At 37.0% G+C, this 17,739-nt stretch overlaps 2 protein-coding genes and 1 pseudogene across 2 annotated transcripts; 1 reads left to right on the forward strand and 2 right to left on the reverse strand.

The window, feature by feature from the left end:
* The first annotated feature begins 1,094 nt into the window (after positions 1-1,094).
* On the forward strand, positions 1,095-3,018 carry LOC149006483 (uncharacterized). Its single transcript, XM_089166363.1, has one exon. It carries the CDS (start codon positions 1,234-1,236, stop codon positions 2,026-2,028), a length of 795 nt encoding a protein of 264 aa, XP_089022489.1. The 5' UTR covers positions 1,095-1,233; the 3' UTR covers positions 2,029-3,018.
* A 4,033-nt stretch (positions 3,019-7,051) lies between these two features.
* LOC149006484 (pentatricopeptide repeat-containing protein At2g02980, chloroplastic pseudogene) lies at positions 7,052-15,617 on the reverse strand (annotated as a pseudogene).
* An 849-nt stretch (positions 15,618-16,466) lies between these two features.
* On the reverse strand, positions 16,467-17,516 carry LOC149006485 (ylmG homolog protein 1-2, chloroplastic-like). The gene has a single exon (XM_089165455.1). It carries the CDS (start codon positions 17,495-17,497, stop codon positions 16,724-16,726), a length of 774 nt encoding a protein of 257 aa, XP_089021581.1. The 5' UTR covers positions 17,498-17,516; the 3' UTR covers positions 16,467-16,723.
* Positions 17,517-17,739: the final 223 nt, after the last annotated feature.

Here is a 17,739-nt window from a genome sequence, read left to right on the forward strand (position 1 = left end):
GGAATTACTGGTTTCGCTTATAGGATTTTTATTTTTTTTGAGGAGGGGGGCATAGAAGGATTGAAATGATTTGTTTTGTTTTTTTGTTTTTTTGGTTTTTTTGTTTTTTGTTTTTTTTTTCTCAGAAGATAGAAGAAATATGATAAAATTAAGAAATTTTTTTTTCAAGGCGACTAACTTATCAAGAATATTTAGATAACTTTTAATTACACACAAAAAATTAAAATTCAAATTGTGGGATGAGATAAATCCATATGACCTTATTTCTTAAATTAATTAATATATAAAAATCGAATCTCAAATAAGAAATTTTGGTTTCAATAGATATAAAAATATTTTTTGGTAAAAAAATGGGGATAGCATTTTTTTATTACCTTTTAAAAAATTACCTGATTGTACGGTATTTCATTAATTAATTAAGAAAAATATATATCTTATAAAATATCAAGATTTGTATTTCTATTATTATTTATTTATTTTTGAGATAGGAGGAATTGAATAAAATGAGGAGATTGAACCCGGACACAAGAGAGATTCGGGGAAGATCAGAACGAGATTCACATTTTCACAAAACGCGAGATTATGGGTATGGGAATCCGTTTCATCCATACTTCAAAGCGTAAAGATTTGACCAAATCAATAAATATTTTTTAAGTAAATCTGAAATTTTTTCCAAAATTCAACTAACCACAAGTTAATTCGAACCATGACCTGAGATTTGAAGTCTGTAGATTTGAAATCTCTAAATTTTTAAAATCTACGGACTCAAGTAACCAAAGGAGATTCCCTTAAGGCAACTAATCTATCAAGAAAAAAAAATCTATTAAGAATATTCCTCATAAGTCATCACTTCTAATTAAAAATAAAAAGTGAAACTCAAATCATGGGATGAGATAAATTCATATAATCTTATTTCTTTAAAATAAAAAATAATCAAATCTCAAATTAGGAATTTTGGTTTTTATAAACATAAAATTATATTTTAAAAGGATTTTAATGACATTGGGTGTCAATATTCAATTCCAAATCTGATGAATTTCTTTCTTCGTTTCCGTTCTCAATCATGAAGCGGAGTTAACCGTTGGGGCACGCCTGTCAACACTATAAGAGCGTTTTAAAAGCTTCTTGGGTGCCATTTAAATAGTAGTCGAAGACTCAAAAGTAAATCGAGTTCGTTTGGTATCAGGTTCACATTACACTCTCCTCTCTAACTGGTTTCTTTGGCGAACTGTTATGGCTGATTTCTCTTTCGATTCTGACAACAATGACTCTGAAGTTGAAGAGATTCTTGCACAGGCAATGGATGAATGCGTTCTTGAACAGGTAGCGGCCATCAATTGCTCTGGTTTCTCAGACTCTGTTCTCTCCAATGACCTCGAAACCAGATTCCGCAAACTCAAATCCTTCCCAGAAACTAACCAAAAGCCGAGAACCCAGGAAACCCATCACCTAGCTTCCAAATCCATGAAAAATGAAGTACCCACAAGTTACAATTCTCCTATGAAAGAACCCACTTCGTCGTGTAACGAAGCGACTACCGATACCGCAGCTCAAGAACAGTTGCAGAACGCAACTAAAGGTAAAGAAAGCCCTGATACATTTTCTGATGTAGAAGATGTGTTTTCTACTTCTAAGAAACGTAGGGAGAAAAAGGGCTCAAAATCAAAAAAAGGGCGTTCGTCGTCATCCCTGGCTGCTTCTTCCGATTCCTCCGAAGCTGGTTCTCCTCCTCGCCAGAAATGCCTTTTTTGGTGTTCTCCCAAGAAGGTATCCAGGAAGAAGGACAAGCAGAAGAGAGTGGAAGATCTCCTTGACAGACTTGGTTTGGATAAGGATGATGAGCTTTTTTCGGATTTGAGTACGTTTTCCTCGGAAGAACAGCAAAAGAAGCTGAAGAAGGCATTGAAGGAAGAAGAGAAGGTTGCTAGGGAAGCTAAGAAAATAGTGGAATGGGCTAAGCAGGCGTCTGCTAGAATGAATGTATCTGTTACTCCTGATGTTTCAAGTGATGATGAAAGATTCAAGTGATAGGAATAGTTTCTACCGATAGATTTGTTTATGTTGCTCTTTACCGAGTTATAGCTATACAGAAGGTTCTTAAAGCAAAAAGAAATTTGGGGTACCATAATCATGTTCTTCTATATTTTCCAATTGTGTTTTGTTTTCTTTTGTGAATAATTATGGGAAATAGAATTTGTTGTGAAGATTTTCCAGGCGAATTGTACTTTAGGGTTTGAATTTTTACATATAATGGATGATCAATTATTGGGAATTGTGCTTTATGTCTTTGTATTATTTATCTTTTCTCTCTTGTTTTAGCCATTTGATACATATTTCTCATGAATGAGCTTTGAAGGGTTAACACTGTTATAGCTCTGCAACAGATGTTTTAGAAGCTCATGATGCACATTCTAGTTACATGTCACTCATGTTTCAGTAGAATAACTTACTACTTTCTTAAGATTACTACTATATTTCTTTCTTCTTTTCTTTTCCTTTCCTACTGTAGTCTGTTTAGTCCTTACATTGGCGAGAATGCAACACCTAACCACAATAAGTGCAGCATGATTTCCCTTTTGGTGGTGATTTATTATGTGGAGTGCTATGGGTTGCATGTATTTGTTGTTGTTAGTCCCAGTGCCTCTTTGACTTAAAAGAATTAGCGGCCACAGTTCGCTGGGTGCATTCTACAGTTCACAGAAATGAAATCTTATGAAACAAAGATAGAGAACTGATGATGCATCAAATTAGTAGTGAACCCATTCAACCTAAATTGCCAAGAACAGATCAGGACAGGACAATGAAGAAACCTCAGCAGCGTATGTGAAGTCTTGAACAGATGAAAGGCATCTAGAGTATTCTTAGAAGTTTTGTTTGGATCTTAGTAGTGAGGTGAGCTGCACTTTTTCTTGATCTCCCTGGAGTTAGAGTTTGGGTCGTTTTCTTCTCGTGTACTTTCTTTTCGTTTTTTCTACTCATGTTGGATGTTGCGATTCTTAAGTAGCAAGTCTGAATAAGAATAGGTTGGAAACTTGGATGAACTGGAACAAGTTCTGTTTCACTAGATCTCTTTACCGGTATATCTGTATATGTAAGAATGGACTTGTGAGTTGTGTCAAATAATGACAAGATACGGGAGACCTAGTGACACACCAGTGAGGATGAGTAATTTGTTCCCTATTTGAATGAGCAAAAAGAGCTAGGGCAGACCTTAAATAACCATTTGTGAGATGGTGAGGAAAAACATGCTTAGTCTAGGTCCTGTGCCAAGTATGAGTATGACCTTGAACAGAGTCATTGGAGGGCAAAGATCATGTTGCTGAACACAACTAGCTGATTGTTTCCGGATTGCTGGGCTATACCGCTTTCCTATTGATACCATCCTTTCTTCTATCTTGCCCATCTTTGGTCCCCCCCCCCCCCCCCCCTTTTTTTTTTTTTCCTTATTGCCTTTCATCTGTCTTTTCTTCCCCTCATTCTAGGTGGACTTCTGTCTGTTTGGATCTATGTAATTGACCCCATTGGGTTTAGATAAGGTTGTGTTTTTTGTTATTATTGTATGTAAAAGCTTGATATTATCTGAGAATTAAGTGGAGCTGCACTAAATTTGGATTAAGGATTTTTGTGGTTGGTCATTGATTACAGCGGAAACCTTGATTGAGCCATGGACAAATTATGCCAAAAACAGCCAGACATGCAGAAATCTCACAATGATGCTTACTCTTTCAATGGGAAAGTAAAGAATGTTAAGATTTCTGGGTTGGTATAGAGAAAACACTAAATACAAAGCCTTACTTCTTTTTAAAGCAGACCTCGATCCAACGGTTCTGTTCTAAGCAGTGGTAGGCTCTAGAGTTTGATGTTCCGTTTCCCATTAATTCTTCTCAAAAAGCAACTTAAGGGAATATTGATGGAATGCATAAAAGAACTGATGATCCATTGAGACTCTTGATGTGATACATGGTAATTGTTTTTTTTCTTCTTATGTTCCCCTTGTGAAATCAAAACCAACTTGAGGTCTGTAATTTCTCTCATTTACCCTACTGAACATGTGAAATCTTGTGAATTCCCCCATAAAAGGCTATGACCATATAAAACTCAAATCACTAATACATTTTCTCAATGTTGCTATCAAGAGAGGGGGGAAAACTCTAGGTTTGGGCCATGTACAACCCAGTGAACCACAAATCAGGTTTGATTGCGATGCAGTTGTATTGGACATCAAGCCCTAATGGAAGCCCTTGTGCTGACCTGAGAACCCATAAGTTGCATGTGGCAGTCCATCATCTCAAGCCCTTGACCTCTATTCTTCCTCCCAAGCTGATTGATTTCATCTCTTTTTCTTTCCCCTTCCATTTATTTGATTTCTAGGCAATTGCTTTCATCATCTCAATCTGACCATTAGGGGTGGTTGTATCTGAGATTCATACTGATTTTCTGATTGCATCAGACATCAGACCACCATGATGGGTGAGTTGAATAGGTACAGCTCTTTCCCTTACATTCTATGTGGTTGCACTGACATTTGCTTCCTCATTGGTCTCTTATTATTTTAACTGTGTACTCTACATAGCATTCATGGAGGTAGTTTCAGATTTAACATGTACACTCAAAGATTCATATATACATACTCGTATAGTAGTATAGTTTTTGTAATAATTGCTGTTTCAATAGTAGCCATGTGGGTCTGCTTGTTATGATGCCACGTAAATTTCTTTCTGTTAAGGCATAGAAAGGTTATGTTTATATCCCAGTGTGCTATACTTATAATAACTGTGTATTGTGAACTCATTTGAGAATTCTTTGAGATCTCAGTAATATCTCGTTATGTCGGTAAGATGTTGGTAATATTTTAGTACTTTTACTATCATTCTATGCTTCCTACCAAAACATAGTTTTGATTTCAACTGAAAAAAATTTGGACCAACTCGTTGAGATCTTGGGCCAATGCTGTTCTTTTGGCTGACCAAGTTTGGCTATGTCCATGGTTGTGGAAGTGGCAAAAATGCTTCACGTACAGTGGCTTCCAAATGCATTTCTGCTTCTTTTGATCTTCTGGAAGCACTTCCTATTGTTGTCTATCCAATGCACCTTTTTCTCATAGTGGGGCTCTCTAAAAGAAGACAGCTAGAAGCTGGCTTAACACGGAAACACTTCAGCAAAGTTGGAGTGCTGCCAAGTATGGACTTACTAACTAGTTACCTCCTTGATGGATAAATCATCCAAACTCTTCCTGGTGTTTGTTGACCAAAAATGGTTTGTTTTCTACTACTCAGGCTGCTGTTAAATTTGATTCTTCACTTAGCAACAACCATCACCAAAGGAAATGGTGGAAATTTGTGTGGAAACTAAGAGTTCCTTCTAAATTTAAATATTTTTTCTGGGGAGACTGTTTTATCATGGGTTTCCTGTCTTAGAACTTGTTTCAAGATGTAATATGATAGTTCTATGTCCAGGTTATGTAATTCTGGACTTTAATGCTTGTGCATTTATTTTTCACTTTTTCTTGGTCCCAGAGAACGTGGGCTGCTGCCCTTCTTGGGTTGGAGAACTGATTCTCAACAGCAGGGTTCTATTCCACAGTGCTGTATTCTTTGTTTGTTTTTTTATTTCTTCTAATAAATTAGATTGTTTTTGGTGTTTCGATTACCTGCTATTCTATCTAGGCTACTTGAAATACTATGCTGTTCTAGAATGGTAAACCCAATCCCGATCAAACTCTATCTTTGATTCATAAGTGGATTGATTTAATTGGAGTCAATCCTCTGTGCCAGGAAGAGTTGTACCACTCTTGTATTTCCTCGGTTAACTTTTCTGTTACCCCTCCAGATTGGAACACTTTTACTAATCCTACGCTGGTTATTGCAGGTTGCCCATCAACATCGCCTTCAAGCTTGGGATGGGCTTTTTGTTTTGCTAGTGCTGGTCTGTTTTTGGATCAGGAAGCAGGTTTTTTGAAGCTGTTTTGTGTGTGTTGCAGGAGGGACTGGACAAGGCGTTGGAGTTGGGATTTAAATTTTGATATCTGGACTGATGATGATCTTTTTCTTACTTTATTTCCAACTTGAACAAGTCCTTGCCATATGAACTATGTGGATATTTTTGTTTAAAATTTACCGAACGTATCTATTACATTCTGTACTAGTCAGTGTATTGTAAACTATGATGCCTATATGGCTTCTTGGCCATTCAACAGGACTATGCCAGGAAACTTCTGCTCTTGTCCCCAGATTCATTATTGTACTAGCATACCAGGAAACTTCTGCTGTTGTATAAAATGCAGGAAGATGTATTCAACTTAAGCACAATTACAATTCATTCCAGCTGAAGTGGCTTCTATAGACTATTTGATCATCATTCTGTAATTGTTGGATAGGTAGAGAATGGCTTGAAGAAGTTACATTCTAGATTTCAGAGCTCATCTGAAACAAATAAGAACCGAAATTTTGGAAAGCAACCAAATTCAAGTGGGGCAACATTATTGGTCCGACAGTAATCCATTGCAAGATGGTGGTGTATTTATTCATGAATGTATTTATACATGGTGGTGTAATCTATACAATTTATTAGAGTAATTTTTGCTAAGAGGCTGTTTTGAAACCTTGATTTTAGGCTACAATTGTGGTCAACCTACTATTACATCAAGGCTTGTCCCTACAAAAAAGAAAATTCTAAACAAATAAAAGTTGTTGGAACCCCTTTGTCTTAGAGTGAAATCCAAGCCTCACTTGCAAGAATTGGAATACGATATTAATGTCCTTTCATCAACAAACATGGAAACAAAATTACATGTAATTTGAAAAGCTAAGGAGGTGTTCGTTTTAGGTTTAGATAAAATACACACAACAAAAGCAATTGCAAAAGGCTAACGGGAAAAAGAAAAGCCGAATGGTACAAAAGAACGGCAACCACTTTTAAACAATAAAAATCTAAACAATAAAGGATATTATCATATACAGAGAAAAAATCATCTGTTGTGCACAGTTTTCTGCTGAGCATGTTTTCTCTGTCATACAGAGCATCCTACTACTGTTATAGAAGTTGCTAAGAGTATACTTAATGTGGTGGACAACTCATTTTGGTTGGGTCATATATGCATTGGACCTTGATTCGACGGGTTTACTTTGTAATTAGCCAATTAACAAATACAGTATGGGCGAAAAGTTGTAAAATGTGATTTAATCCTTTGGATTAGCTAGTATCATGCTTTGAGTATATTTTCTTTCAAATTTTAACTTTCCTAGTAAGTTTAGGTTACCTAATAAGTTAATGACTTGGTTGGACCTTTTCTTTTTAATAACATGACACATGAGTCTCGTGCTGACTCTTAATACATTTTTTTTTTTTTTGGGATGAATAAGAGTCTTAATACATGGTTGATATAGAAGACAAAAGTATTAAATACAACAAAAACATTAAATAAAGAACTTTTTGCTGCTCTTTTCTTCTTCTCCAGTGAAGATTTTGCTTTGTGTTGATCAAGGCTGATGGGATCAGTGATTGGTCCAATCAATTCCTTGCAGTAGTGATGCCCTGGAGATTCATTTGACCATTGGCAATATGCACCATGGGAAGTTCAATCCTATAAGCCATTTGTCAATGTCACAAACAGAGTATGAGGCATCAGTTGGGACTCCAACTCTGACGTGTCCAGGTGTACAACTAATTTTCAGTACAATCAAACTGATTGGCACTAAAACAAAGGAGTTTGAATCATCTCTCCGATGGCTATTAATCACAAATTACAGAGGATCCACAGGATCAAGTGATGGATTTTTTTTTTTAATATTTTATTATTTTTTACTTGTAGGCCTCACATAATTTGTAATTGTAAAACCGTCAGAAGAGATGATCCACATTCAAAACAAAGACCGGCCTAGTTCATATCTACAAATTTACAAACATCCAGTATGCCATTGACATTGGCAGGTCATAACAAAACAAGTACCAATCTTGTGCTAAAGACTAAAACCTAGCTCGTCTTGAAAGCAGATCAAGAGAGATTTATTGGCTGATGCATGGCCAATTGAGATTACTCTCCAATCACTGAAGCACCTAAAAGTGGCCTTCTCATATGCTAGAGTTGTAAAATTACCACTTCCAAAAATCTACGGATTTGACAAATGGTTGGATTAGGCAACAGGACAAGGTGGATCATCATTATCAAGTGAAGGAAACTCCATACAAATCCAAGAAGGTGATTCCAATCCCAGGTCCCATTAGTGGACATTGTGTTATCTTGAAAGCCCATAACAAGAGATCCATTGACTGATTAACCAGCCAATAGAAAGTCCAAGAGAAATTCTAGAAGTTGATTCTAATCCTGAAGCACCAAAAAGTGGCCTTTTAAGACAATAAGCTGTGAAAGGACCACTTTCAAATAATAGACAGATTTGACAAGCAATTGGTTTAGGCAACATACAAGGTGGATCATCTGAACTTGATTTGCAGAGAACGCATATTAGTGTTTTAAAAGTTAGTACATAGTTTACCTCAACTCGATTTTCATGAGAACAATATCCCTCTTACTTCTACATTAATTGAACCACCTGGTACACTTGTAAGTTCAAACACAATAATTAACCACAAGTATTTCACCTTATTTCGTGTTTGTATTTTTGTAAGAACTGGAATTCAGGAAAGAGAGGGGAAAAAAAAAGCATCTACCACTTCCCCCTGCCCAAAATGGAAGTACCATTTTTACCAAAATTTTCAAGTGTGTTAGTCTTGTTGTATAAATGTCTTTGGGTAATAAACTTATATTTCTCTATTATGATTCTGTGAAAGATGGGTCTCGAATATTGACGATCCCAGTGGATCATCAGGTCTACTGTCTACATAATGAAAAAGAGGAGAGGTAAAGGTGGTGGTGAAGAAATGAGTCCATATCATAAGCTTGTGCAAGCCTTACATTGACCTGGGAGTACTTTGATTGTAGATGTCTAGATTCTAGCAACTTTAGAGATATCCCATTCCAACACTTCAGGAGTTGATGTCCATTGCCATGGAAAGTCTAGCAAATCTGCGCAGCATAGTTTTTCAAATGGAACAAATAAATAGAGTTCGAATGACAGGAAGAGTTCTTTTAAGGTAAACTATACCAGAGGTATGTACCCAAAAAAATTTATAGCTGAGGTATCCAACATTTAAAATGATATCAAAATAGGAAGGATAAGGATGAGAAGAAGAAAATCATAGCAGAAGAATGGGAAGGGGCAACAGCCAGTTGCTCTTGGCCATGCAGACTTCAACTGCAACAAAGTCAACTCAATTCATTCTCCATTATCTACATTGGCATTAACATGCTAATCTAAAAATAAAAGCCCAGTGTATCTGGAACTCAAAATAATTAGGAAACCAAGTCCTAAGTAGCATATCTGATTAACTAATAAAATGGAAGGTCAAAAGTAATCTATCCCAAGGATCCATGTATCCAATCCAATAAAATCCTAGCTGTCCAAAAAGACTTAAAACCAATATTTAAAGCTGCTTTACACTCTCCACTCAGGTTTGGGAGCAGTATTGCATCAGATAAAAAAGGATCATTTGTATGGAAGAAATAAGCTCAAATGTTAAAACATTGCAGACAGATTAAAAAAAGAAAAACAGAGCATTTCTCTCCAATTATGGTTAAATCCATGATTGGTACAAATTATGCAATTCATAAAACGTAACCACAAATGTAAACCATTATGCACTGGGGAAAATAACAATTAAGCAGGAAGTACAAATGGGAAGTAATGGGTCTAGAGTTATTAAACGAGTAGTTGACGCATCAAAAGCCACAAAAATAAGAGAGGAGAAGGTAACAGACAGATGTTAAGCAGAAGTCACCAGTAATCCTTACAAGAACAGATTAAATGGTGGAAGCAGTTTCAGTCCCTGGTGATTATATCTCAGCCAAAAACATTTGAGACAAGCTTCATGAAAGATGACAATCTTGACAAATCCTAGGATTCTCCATGACCTCTATTGTCTTACACTCTTACCACTAGCATTAAGGAGCCCCGAAACTACAGCTAGTTTCTCGCTATGAAAATTAGGATTGAGTTATTTCGCCTCTTCTTCAGTGTCAAATAAAACATTAGATGTGTCAGGAACATAACCCATGACCCTTAACTTTTCTACAACTGAACATAAGAATTCTCTTATCTCTTTAGATTGGGAGTGCAAATCGTCCCCTGCAACAAACTCATGAATCGTTTGATTAACCTCAATAAAACTACAGACAGCTTTTTCGATCATTCTCACCTCCATTAAGTTCCTTGCCCATCTTTTCTGCCCATTGACCAGAACCACCGTAGACATTTGATAGAAGCACATAGTCACCATCATGACTAGGATCAAGCATGGAGATCTGATCCTTTACCCGCTTTGCTAACTCCAGATTACCATGATAACACAAGCTCCAAGCAGAGTCTTCCACGGTATGGCATTTGGCCTGATTGGCATTTTCTCAAGGAACTCATAAGCCTCAGTCAGCATACCATTCAGCACATCAGCACGGCCAAGTAGGTCAAGCATACAACCATAGTGCTCGAGCATCAACTCTATATCATATACCTTCTGAAAGCTCAAAAAGTTTGCCAACCAAGCCCTACAAGGCCCCATGACTACAAGCCAATAAAATTCCAATAAATGTGACACAATCTGGTTGTAACCCTGACTTCTTTATTTCATAGAACATTCTCACCGCTTCTCAACTCTGCCCATGAATGGCAAGCCGCATGCCCATTAATCGACGCAGTCCATGTGTAAACATTTCTTGTCGGCATTTTATCAAACACTGACCGCGCATCCTCAATGGATCCACATCTTGAGAACAAATCTATCAAAGAGGTACCCAACAAAACTGAAAATTCAAATCTATTTCTGTAAGATAAAAACATAAAGCCATCTACCCAATTCCAAGGACAATAAACTCAAGACCATGGATATCAGAGTAACCATCATAACCTCATCAGGTGTTACGCTCATGGTAACCTGCATTTCTCGGAACACAGCTAAAGCCTCAAGTCCAAAACCACGGTTCGCAAAACAAGCAATCAGCGAAGACTCTGGGAATCTTATCGAACACCTTCAAAGCAATATCGACCAACCCACAACAACCGAACATATGAATCAAAGCATTTGTCACAAAAATATCTGAATAAAGACCCAATTTAAAATGAGAGCATGAAGTTCTTGGCCTCTCTGTAGGAGAGCACAGGCCTTGGGAACAAACGGAAAGGAGAAGTGATCTGGGGAGACACCACTCCTGTGCATTGCAAAGAAGAATGAGAGGGCTTCTAGGGGAGAAGCTCGTGAGAAGCCCTAATAAGGGTATTCCATGTGAAGGTGTCGAGGTTTGGTATGATGCCAAAGACATAAGCTAATCTCTCCAGAACGAGGGGAATGCAAGAGAGAAGTTGACGGACAGAGGCAGGGTCTTCATGAAGGCCGGTTTTTATGAGGCGAGCGTCGAGCTTGTTGTTCATTTAGTTGAACATATAGCATAGACAAAAGTTAGTTAGCTGGAACTAGGATTTTTGTTCACGCCTGCCCAGATATATCCCGCAGGCACAGGGTTGGATTAGACAACAGGACAAGGTGGATCATCTTTGTCAAGTGAAGGAAACTCCACACAAGCCCAAGAAGGTGATTCCAATCCTAGCTCCCATTAGTGGACATCGTGTTATCTTGGAAGCCCATAACAAGAGATCCACCGATAGATTAACTAGCCAATAGAGATTTCAAGAGAAGTTCTAGAAGGTGATTCCAACTCCTAAGCAAGCGTTTGGTTACCTGATGCTATAGAATCGGTTTCCATAGAATCCAGCTCTAGAATTTAAAAGACTGTTTGGTTAAAAAAAAACAATGGATTCAGTAGAATCACTTGGCTCACTTAAATCTACTTTTAAACCTAGAATGGATTCAACACAAAGACATCTCAAAACCTAAACTCAAGATTGAATCCACTTTTTAGACCTAGGGTATACATGGGGTGGATTCTAGAGAATCCAATTTATCGGGCTTCTCTTGCTGGAGACAAACGAGACTTTTGCTCTTCATCTCCAAGCTTCTCTCTGTCTCACTCTCTCTCATCTAACCAAGGATTTCTCTGTACTTCCTCCTAGGTCTCCTAAATAAGGAGCCCATAAGATTTATAGTTCTTTGTGAAAATTTGTATGTCTTCTTTGCAATTCCAATTGATATGAATACATGACTCTAATTTGATTTGAATTGGAGTTGATAGAAACTAATCCCTTTTCCAATCGACTAGAGCTTAAAGACATTGAAATAGGTCCTCTCCCTCTACCTCGAGCCTAAGATATCTGGCTTACATGTTTGTTTACTGCAGCTACGGATGGAGAGGAGGAGGGGCCTTCAGAGGTCAAATTACTCCTCCGTCAAATAGTTCCTCTACGTAGAGAGTTTTTCTTGAACAGAGTTGCAGAGGAAGACCAACTAGAGGTGGGTGAAAAATTATTGGAGCCATGGTAGATGGCAAAAACACAGAGGACCGGTTGGAGCATTGCAGTAGAACTCGCTGAAACGTTTGGAGAATCCTAGTGGGGCTTAGGTGGATTTTTAACTAACTTATTTTTATAGTCAATTTTATACTCTGGGGTCACCCTATCTTTAATTGATTTGCTGCAATTATGCTTCAGTTCATCATAATTTGTTGTTTCAACTTTCGTCTTCATTAGTATCAGTAGACTTGAACAAGTAATGTAAGTCTATTTTGCATGTAATTGGAGGTTCCTTTGTTGATGGGTTTGATAGAATCAGATTCCTGCTCTGTAAGAACAGAGCATAAATAGCAGTAGCAAAGAAGTAGAAGATGAGAAGCACCTTTTAAAGCCAATAATGGATCGATACTAATAGTTTTTAATGATGACAAAGTTTTTTACAGAGATGTGATTGTTTTGATATATTTTCATCAGTGTTGATGATCATGGTTGTTTCTTTGTTTATACATTCTTAAAATCCAAATCATTGTATTGCTATATAGACAGTCTCAATAAGTGTTTATTGATTTCAAGGGAAAAGGAAAAAAATTTGGGTTGGGGGGGGGGGTGAGACTTACTGTAGCTTTTAGAGCAAATGAGACATGCTACAAATTCCTTCATTACTCCTGTGTTTTTCAGCTTTCTATAGATAGAACTCTTGAGCTTCACTAATGGTAGTTATTCAACTGGTTTTGATATTTTGGACATCTCTTGTACTTTGATCTGAGAGAAGAAGCCATCTTGCTGCTTGGAAACCAATTGTTTACCTCACTTCATTCCTTTTACTGGTTGTTGATTAGTATCTTAACATATAGAAGTGGTAAAGCTATATACAGTTAGGCAGTATGCATACGAAGCCCTAGGAAAAGGTCACATGTGTTTTATATGTTTTAATTAGTAAATACAGGTCGGGAGGATAAGACACTGGGGATATGGAACTGGCTATGAGATGTAAAATGGTTTGCTTTCTTAATCAATCTAATCTAAGATGTTGAATGAATTTCCTCTGTTGCTCATGGGGGATTAAAGCAAAAAAGCTTTGGCTTACATTCTCCTCCTCCCTCCCCCCTCCCTTTCCCTCTCTTCCCCCCTTGCAGCATCTGCATTCTGCAAGAGTCATTTCTTTGTTTTTGAAACCTTAAGAGGCTTTTGATTTCTTCTTTCTCAGTATTTAAATGTTTTTGATTGTCAGACGATAATGTATAGTACTCTTTTGAATCTGAAACTAGTTTCTAATTTCAGTCCTTGGAAAATGTGACATAGATGTTGGAGGAGATGAAAGGTTAAGTGAAGTTGTAGGTGTAATGGATGATGGTCTAGGTTCAACAGAAGACGTGCATGTCCATTGCGAAAAGCTATTTGTGAAAAGGCCAAAAGAGTACTCAAAAAGATTTAAAAGCCGATTTGTATGTCCAAGAAATGTACTACTGCTTAACACTTAGCTTTATTGTTCTGCCATGCATGCTAATATGATTTATCTGGTGTGGATTAGCTATTCTTGTTGATCACCAATCTTTTCCTACTTTATAGGACAGACAGTGCTCTTTTACTTGGTTTTTTTGTTCTAATTGGTAAGTTTTTGAACTTTAGCAGTTTATTAAGAAACCTTTCTCAGAGCAATAATTTTCCATGTTATACTTATTGTGTCAGTTTGATCCAGCTTCATATACATTTTTGTATATTTGTTACTATAGCTCCAGTTGTCTTCTGAAATAACTTTCTGGATAGGATTCTGAAATGACCTGCCATTTGTAGTTTCACTGTTGCTGTTGTTACATAAAGGTTTCAGTTCCGTACTCAGCACCTACTGATCTTCTCTAGTATTTCAGGGTTTTGCTAGAGCAACTTGTAATTATATGGCTTTTTGCTCCCAAAACTAAATTATGTTGGCTGGGGTTTTCTTACTGGTGGTTGGTTATGTTGGCTGTGCTTGTCTTTCTTCTTCCGGCCTTAGCTTTATGAGCTGATATATATAACATCAAACTGTTTTATTTGTCGTAGTCATCTACCTTTTTTCTTTTTCAATTTCTTCCTTTCAAGCAAACAACCCTCCTGGGTTATAGTTCTCCCCTTCCCTTTCTCTCAATTCCTCTCTTCTTACTATACATATTTTTCTATTTCTATGGTGCAGCCACTTCCCTAATCTACAGATATACATCAGTTCCTGTTTCATTAATATTATTGAGAATGCTACTGCCTAGAGAATTTTAACCCCATGTGAAGCAGTGAATCTTTAGCTCAATTGGTTGAGCACTTGGAGCATGAACATGTTTCAAGAGGATGGTGGTTCAAACCCACCAAGATTTTCTTTTGATTCGTTATAAGTTTCAATTATACATCACAAACAACTTGGTAAAATTAATTTCACTTCAAGTATATATCATCCTTTGTAGTTAATTATATAATGCATACTTAGTAAATTTTATCATTTGATTTTATCGCTCATCATATTTTCTAGGATATTAATAATTTGAATGTATTAAATTTAAAATTATTATATAATATTTATTAATTTATTATATTAATATTAAATTATGAACCCACATTGGAAAAAATAGTACGAGTTCATGGGTAATATCTTTAAACTTAAGATTGTGGGATAATATATTTTAATGCATTTTATAAAATAAAAAAGTTATATTTCAGTGCATTTTTATTTTAAAAAAATCATATTTTAATTCAAACAATTATTTTAGATGATTGAAGCCCAAATCCGAGTTAACCAAACAGTTTTTCAGATAGATTCAAATTCCAAACTCAGTGTAACCAAACAGTTTTTCAAATAGATTTAATTCTCAAACTCAGACTAACCAAACAGTTTTTCAATTACGAACCAAATTCCAAAGAACCAGATTCTATTACACCCAGATTGCAAATCAAGACTAGATTCTATAGAAACCAGCAACCAAATGCTTGCTGAAGAACCTAAAAGTGGCTTGCTAAGACACTAAGTTGTGAAAGGACCAGTTTCAATTTATAGACGAATTTGACAACTAGTTGGTATAGGCACCAGGACAAGATGGATCAACTTTGTCAAGAGAAGGAAACTCTACACAAACCTGAGACCACTAGTGAAGATCATATTTAACTAGGAGCTCACATTTTTTACAGAATTTAAGGACCTTCCCAGCTAGACTTTTCCTCTTTAGAGGATATATGGGGATGGGGATACATAATAATTATTGAAAGAAACATGATGTATCTGAACAAGATTCATATTGAATCCCATTCATAAGTAACAACATACAGCAGGCAGCATATGAGTTAGCAGCACTGAAGCCCATGCTGTGGTAACCTAAGCTTCTAGTAAATCTTGTCTTTCCAACAGTCCTTCTTTATTATAATTTAGTAAATAAATAAATAAATAAGAGAAGAGTGATCTTGTCGTGTTGTTAGTCTTTTGTTCACCATCAGATGAATATAGAGGTATTAGAGTTTTAAGTGAGAAGAGAAATACTTCTTTCAGATTGATGCAACTTTTTCCTTTTTCTAAATTTCACAGTTCACAATTAGTAGTAGATTTTATATAATCCTCTTCGCCTGAATCTGAATGCCAATACTTAAACAAAACCTATAAACTAATGGCATCAAACCTGAGTTCGTGAATAAATTGTCAAAAAAGCATTAAAAAAAATTCCTTCCCCTTCTTTTTTATGAATACCTATTCACGTTCCTAGCAATATACTTATGAACTTAGTAAGCTATACAGAAGATGGAAAAAGTGCAAATCTCCATACATTCGTAGTAATATGCTTAGCAACTTAGTAAGATATACATAAGGTGGAAAAAGTGCATTTGTCCATTAAAAAGCCGCCGAGGAAGAAAAAATCTCTAACCCAGAGTGTTTTCACATATTCGAGACATCAAGAAACAAAATGTATCAACAACAACCAAATTCCGGTGTTAAACACATAAATGTGAGCTTATAAGAGCCAAACACTGTGAAAAGACGGGCAAGGATGTCTTAAAATATAACATTTGCGTAGGTGAATAAGCTTCTATAAGAGCCAAACAAAGGAAAGGATATGCAAAAATAGAAAATTTCTCTAAATGAAGATATGCAAACGTACGAATTTGCTACTTGTGATACCCAGAAGATTACATCCCAAAAATATATCATTATATACCCTCTAGGAAGTCCAGATAAAATAACAGAATCAGAAAAGCCTAAAAGTAGAAAAAATGTAAAATATGTCGCCTTACAATGTGAAGATTTTCCATCCTTCAAGCCCTCAATACAATCCCGGGCTTTGGGTTAAGATTGAACCCAGTAATCCCAAAACGGCAAACGCCAGAAGCGGACTGACATCCAACGTATCGAAAACTGGAGGAATGATGTTGCGGAAGAGATTCAAGTAAGGGTCACAAAGATCCCGGATTGCAGACAAAGGTTGGCGATCCCATGGAATATTGGGGAACCAACTGAGCAAAACCCTCACCATCAATACTCCACTGTAGATGTCGAGCCATTTCGCCATGCCAGCGGCAACAACCGTCAACGGAGTATTCAAGAGACCACTCGGACGGTCGCGGAGAGCGGCAAAGAACAACGTTCCACCAGTGCAAACTAGGTTGTTCTTAATGTTTTGAATCGTGGCCAGTTCTTCCGGCGTGGGAATCATGCAAATCCCCTTAACCTTAGAGCAAATCCCCCAAACCGTTTCCGCAAATAATTTGGATAAGGAGAATGCTACTGCGACTACAGTGGCGACCGTGCGTGTCGAGTCGGATAGGAGAGTCGAACTAGAGTTTGATTTAGCTGATCGCTCTATGGAAGAAGTTGAAGGAGTAGCCGAAGAGGCACAAACCCTAAGTTTAGAGGAAGATAACCGAAGCTTATCATGCGGTACAACCCTGTGGAGCGTCAAAGTGAGGGAATTCCGAGATGGGAGAAGCGATGAGCTTCCAGAACTGGGAAGGTGCCTTCGCTTCGGGAGAGGAGGCAAGCTAGGGTTAGAGCTTGGATGTCGGAGGAGAGCTCCAGAGGCCATGAGAGAAGACGCCATTCTCTAATCCACCCAGAACCGTTTGGAATTCAATTCGTTAAACCTTATGCTTTGCTTAAGTAGCGAGCTCTGGAAGGGAAGCCAACGGTCGAGATCGTGACACGTTTACAAACTGCATCCAACGGTTTGAATTAAAAACCTGAGGGGTGTGTTTGTAAATACATGTTTTTCTTTTTATATTTAAGGGTTTCAAGTGTGTAAATTTACAAAATAAAGGGTCCCTCACTCATACCCGACTTTAA

Source organism: Hakea prostrata, chromosome 8 (assembly GCF_041222555.1).
Source record: "Hakea prostrata isolate BN-2017 chromosome 8, UWA_Hpros_2, whole genome shotgun sequence".
NCBI classification, from domain to species: domain Eukaryota; kingdom Viridiplantae; phylum Streptophyta; class Magnoliopsida; order Proteales; family Proteaceae; genus Hakea; species Hakea prostrata.